General features: G+C 41.8%; 1 protein-coding gene across 7 annotated transcripts in view; it reads right to left on the bottom strand.

Moving 5' to 3' along the window:
• The window catches only part of MIPOL1 (mirror-image polydactyly 1), a 305,074-nt gene extending 300,526 nt beyond the window's left edge, over positions 1 to 4,548 (bottom strand). Inside the window, exon 1 of one of the 7 annotated variants that reach the window (XM_076004084.1) lies at positions 3,846 to 4,548. In XM_076004084.1, the coding sequence (XP_075860199.1) occupies positions 3,846 to 4,111 (266 nt within the window). In that variant the 5' untranslated portion in view covers positions 4,112 to 4,548. The remainder of the gene's footprint in view (positions 1 to 3,845) is intronic. The other 6 variants (XM_020285781.2, XM_012767045.3, XM_012767052.3 and 3 more) reach the window with 6 other exon arrangements.
• Positions 4,549 to 6,000: the final 1,452 nt, after the last annotated feature.

Consider the following 6,000-nt stretch of genomic DNA (forward strand, 5'->3'; position numbering starts at 1 on the left):
ACCCCTAAGCTGGTCAAGCATCTTTGCACTTGTGTTCCAGAAGTGAGAAATACTCTATAGCTGCCCCCTGCAAACACACCCCCAGGCCAGCTGAGTATCTGTATATAATTTTGTTTGTGAAATATAAAGCAGGAAAATATTTATATTAGTCATAATGTGTGTGTGTGTGTGTGTTTGTGTATAAATGCAATGTACTGGATCCTGAAATTCTATATAGGAAAAGCTTAAGGACAGCAATGGATTGGTGGTAAAAGGTGGGGCCTATTTTAAATCTGTTTGCAAATCAATCAAGTAAGACTGAAAAAAACTTAATTATTCACATCAAAGAAAGGGTCACACTGAGGAAGATTACCCTCAAGCCCCTCATTAGTATTAGCACATATCTAAAGATATACTAAATTCACTTCTGTAAACTACTTAAAAATAAGAAAATATTAGTTAAAAATGTTAACATGTGTAGTGGGCTGAAACAGTATCCAAGGAATATTTTGGGTGGTACTGAGTAAAAGGCAGGAGGCCAAGAGTAAGAGAAGATGAACCTGACAGTCACCTCCATTCTGGGCACAGGTGTCATAGTTGGGCTTCCTGGTCCAAATCATTGACTATTACTCCCGTGTCATGAGTATACTCAATCAGTAGGTTAAATTTTCAATCAAGCCATCCCAAGATAGAAAACCTCAAAAGATAATATCCATCTCAAAGTACTGGAAAGAGTATATTATATTTTTTAATGCTTTTTTACTCAAAATGTCCAGAACGATTTGGATATTCATTCTTTCCCTTCCTAGCCTTTTATGCAATATCATAAAGGGCTGTCTCTCCTTTCTTTTCTCACTTCTTACTTCTCTTTTGTTCTTAAGATTTAAAAGGATAGGAGAAAGTAGGAGCAATAAAAACAGTTCAAAAAAGTCTCAAACAAGTCTCTAATTAGACTTGAGGCTGCTTAATACTATTATGGATCTATACTTCTCCAATATAGCCCATCTCAGTTATTCATTTCACCAATCAATAGTGCAAGAGTTAGCAAACTATGACCTGGAGCCCCAATTCAGCAGTGGACTATGTTAAAAATAACTAACTGGGAGGCCATTAAGGCTCCAGTACCTTGGAGTACCTACATAAGCAAAGCAAAACTCAACTCAATGTAAACAGTAAAATGAAACTTAAGCTTAACCAATCAGAAACTGCCAACTGACTTCTAACTAAAGATTTTCCACTGTAAACCAATCAAATATTTTCCTTGTTATGCTTTCAAAATTACCTCATAAAAGTTGTCCCCTCATGCTCCCTTGGTGGAGCACTGAACCACTTAGCAGTTTGGTGCTGCCCAATGCATGAAACCACTGAATGCTCAAATAAATTCTTTAACATTTTAATGTGCCTAAATTATTTTTTAACAACTGTTTTTGAACAGCCCATGAGCTAAGAATGGTTTTTATATGAGGGGATGGGGAGGGGTGAAGAGAGGAGAGGAGAAGGAAGGAGAGAGGAGGAGAGGGGAGGGGAAAGGGGTGAGGGGGCCAGGGGCAGTGACTCAGACCTGTAATCCCAGCACTTTGGAAGGCAGGAGGATCACTTGAGGGTAAGAGTTCAAGACCAACCTGGTCAACACAGTAAGACCCTGTCCCTACAAAAATTCTTTTAAAAAATTACCCCAGCATGGTGGTACGTGCCTGTAGTCCTAGCCACTTGGGAGGCTGAGGAGGGAGGATCATCTGAGTCCAGGTGTTTGAGGTTGCAGTAAGCTATGATTACACTACTATACTCTAACCTGAGTGACAGACCAAGATCCCGTCTCTAACAAAAAAAAAGAAAAGAAAAGGAAAAAAAGTGAGGGAAGGAAAGAAGGAAGGAAAAGATAGATGGAAGGAAAGGAAGGAAAGGAAGGAAGGAAGGAAGGAAGGAAGGAAGGAAGGAAGGAAGGAAGGAAGGAAGGAAGGAAGGAAGGAAGGAAGGGAGGGAGGGAAGGGAGGAAAGAAGGAAATAGAGGAAGGAAGGCAGGCAGGCAGGCAGAGAGAAAGGGAGGCAGGCAGAGAGGAAGGGAGGAAGGGAGGGAGGGAGGGAGAAAGGAAATGCTACAGAGACCATATACAGCCTGCAGCCTATAAAACCTAAAACACAGGTAGTCCTAGCTTCTCACAGTACTGGGTTAACTGAAATTCTACAGAGCAATCATTAGTCATTAGGGAAATACGGAAAAACTCCAATGTGATATCATTATATACCCACTAGAAAGGCTAAAGTGAAAAAGACAATGTGAAATGTTGAAAGCATTTAAAGGAACCAGAATTCTCATATATTACCAGTAGGAGTGTAAATTGACACAATCAATGCGAAAGACTTTTCAGTAGTGTATACCACAAAAACACATCTGCATATCCTATAAGAGTCATTTCACTAGAAGGTACACAACAGAAATGCATACATACATTCATCAAAATACTAAGAAAAATGCTTATAGCACCCCTACTGGTAATAGCTAAAAACTATGTGGAGTACTTATACAGCATGAGAATGAACAAACTACTGCTGCATAACTCATGTAAATCTTACAAATACAATATTGAGCAAAAGGGAGTCACGAAGTTATAAATACTGTACATAAAGTCAATAATAGATGAAACTCATTGATAATGTTAGAAGTTCAGATAATGGTTATTTTTGGAGCCACAAAACGGGGCTTCTGAAATACAAATAATGTTCTTTCTAGAACTAGTTACCAGATATGTAGGTATGTATATTTTGTGAAAATTTAATAAACTGTGCACTTATGATTCATATACTTTTCAATGTGTCTATTATACTTTAAATATTAACACACTAAAAAGATTTCTATAAACTCTATGCCTTTGAAGGAAAATTGTGTACAACTCCCATTCACTTTTCCAATTTGCCATCATTACTTCTCATTGGCATGTCTTAATTCCTATTACCTTATATAGAAAAGTCAGCTTTGCCTTAATTAATGCTATTGGTATACTATTGCATAATACACAAATGATTACAAAATCATTTTAGGTTAGTTTCATACCAGATCCCAAGGAAAAACTGAAAAGACAATAACTTGTGATAGTATATTAGTTATCTGGGGAAGAAAAAAAACCTCCTAGAAATTTAGTTTTGCTTGGCCCTTTGTTTTGGCTTATGTCTGCCTACTACCACTGTGATTCAACCTGCATAAAATGCTCAAAGGAACTCTTTCTAAAGCCTGTGCTCCTGGAAAGCTGTTTTTCTAATAATGTGGCTATCTTGTCTTTATCCAGATCCCTCCACCCATGAAGGTTACAAGTACTTTCAATACCGTTGTGTGGTGTCACCTTCTATTTAGAGAAATATGGGCCTACGGACATAGTGAACCAAAAAAAGAAAAAAATTGTAACAGTGTCTTTTTACAGCGTCTCTCAGCGCGCCTTAGGAAGCACCGCATTCTTTGCCTACACTTAGAAGTGTGAGAACTGAAGTGCAAAGCGGTTGATCCTCAAGGGCAGAGTCAATCAGAGGGCGAGCCAGGACTGGAAACCTCTAACTTGCCGGAGACTTAAGGGGAAAAAAATAACAAAATCCTCCACCCCTGAATAAATGCTTAGCTGCTGAATTCGTGTAAAAGAAACTGCGGACGATGCCGAAATCGTGCCCAGAAAGAGCGCTCTGTCACGAGAGAACCCCACAACGCTGACCTTCGAGGGAACCCCATCGCTCCCAGCCGCGCGGGGCCAGCATTCACCGGGTGCAGCTTCCGCACGGCCCCAACTCCTCCGAGGAGACCGGGCCGGAAATTCCAAGGCTTTTCTACGCTCATTCCAATCATTCTCCGGTCGCCCAAACCTCCCGGCCAACCCGTTTACCTGAGAAGCGCCCGGCACCACCCGGGGAGCCGACTCGACTTGCTCGCCCAGACTTTCTCAGGCCGGATGCGCAGCCACCGCGTCAGCCAATCGCCGCTTGCTGGGAGCCTCCCGGCCCAGGGCTCACACACGCGCCGAGGTGCGCGCGCCCCCAAACGACCGGCCGGGGCGGGGCGGGGCGGGGCGGGGCGGGGCGCGGGAGAGAGGGAAGGAGCCAGCGTGCGCCGCGCGCCGGGCCCTGCGGAGAGACCGAGCGCACCGGGCATGCGCGTGCCTCGCCGCCAGGCCCGCGAGGCGGGGCCTCTGGGCTAGCGAGAGAATTAGGAAAGTCCTCCAAGGAGTTGCGAGGGGATAAGTAGGCCGTGTTCGCCCGCGCCCGCGGTGTTGACCCCTCAGAGCGCCATGCTTGTGCGGTCTCAGGCGGCAGGCGCGTCCCTGAGAGAGAGCAAAATAGTGCCTGGAGGAAACCGAATCTGGTTAGAAGAGGGAAAGTCCGTCTTGTGGCCTCAAACTTTTGTCGAGTCTTCACAGAACCTGGCGAAATCGTGGTTTCCGTTTCTGTGTGTGGTGTGGCGTGAGAGAAAGGGGACTAGGGCGCTGGGGACAGGAGGGAGGGGCGTGTTCCGAGGCGTTAGTCGAATGGCAAGTGCGAGAGATCGGGCTCCAGCTGAGAGAGCAAAAGTGATACATAGGTCCTGGCCAAAGAACGTTTCAGACAAAAACCTTGGAGCTGGTGACTTTTTTGACTTAGTGTTGGAAAGAAATCAGGATTCTTACACTGGATAAGTGAATTCTCTGAACCTTCCAGAATTAAAGTCTTCATTCATCTGCCTCCGTGCTGACACAGGAAAGGACTGGTAGATAATAACTAATAACTGGTAGTAGTAATTCAAATGTGGTTTCCTCGTTCCACAGGTCAGAATTGCTTCTTTTATAAATGTCATCTTGACTCCTGTTACTCATGATTCTTACAGACGCTAAAGATTTATTGAGCACATTCTGTGTACTCAGCCAGGTACTCTTCTGGGTGCTGGGTAATGGGCAATAATGATTTTTTTTCATGTCCCCAGAGAATAGGCATAATATGATGGGTGTCGACAGGTTTCCAAGTTAGTGGTTAAAGTTAATGAAAGGAAATTATACTTTACTGAGTGTAAAATAGGTACTAAAAAAGGACATGGAAGGATTGGATGTAAATTAATTGGAACAAAATAATGTGTGTACATCCTGATCTGGGTTGAAAAAAGAAACAAAATAGAGGAAAAGAGAAAATAGGTTATTATATACACAAAATTTTGGTTATGCTATAATGAACAGACAGTGCTCTGAAGGTGTTTGTTAGAGATTCAGCTTTGAAATGCATATTTTGCTTTAATTCGTTGTTTGAATCAGGTATTTATGAACACAAATTACCATAAAAATATATGAGACAAAAAGAGGGATTGTATAGTTTGTCAAACTAGACACTCTGATCAGGAAGACTGGCTTGTGTGAAGGTTTAGGATTAAATCCAATTATGTGTAAAAGAAAGGAGGGAATGTTGCTTTTCCTGGCTAGGAAATAAAAAATAAGGAAGGATAGTGACTATGACATTGAGAAAATGAAATCAAATACTTAGTAGTGTAATTATAGAGAAAGTGATTATAACGTTTTTCACAGTACATTTTCCCTTATTTTTTCAAGCCCATTATCCAAATGCTTAAGGTCTCCAGGGTAAAAAGAAACGCCATGTTTCTTTCCTTTCAGTAACCTGTTTTTTTCCTTCTTTTTTTGATGCAGTGAGTTCAAACATTAGGTCTAATTCTCCCTAGTCATCTCTCCAGCCTACCTGAAGTGACTTATTAATGATCTTTCCCTAAACTTTTCAAAGTTTTCCACTACTCCCCTCTACCTCCACCATAACCCACATATACATTCCCTCATTCTCCATCCTTCTAACAGTTGCCTGTCTACATGAATTGAAAGAGAGCAGTCAGCTTTCTTTCCTCTTCTCAAGCAATTATTAAAGATGTTGTCCTCATGCCTCCTATAAGCTGGATTTTTGCAGAAATACAGATGAAGATGAGAAGAAAATAAACCTGTTTTTCATTACAGGAAACAAAAGAATGTCAGATCATTAATATGCTCAAGTTCATAAATATCATATCCCACAATT

This window comes from Microcebus murinus, chromosome 6, assembly GCF_040939455.1.
Source record: "Microcebus murinus isolate Inina chromosome 6, M.murinus_Inina_mat1.0, whole genome shotgun sequence".
Lineage (NCBI taxonomy): Eukaryota > Metazoa > Chordata > Mammalia > Primates > Cheirogaleidae > Microcebus > Microcebus murinus.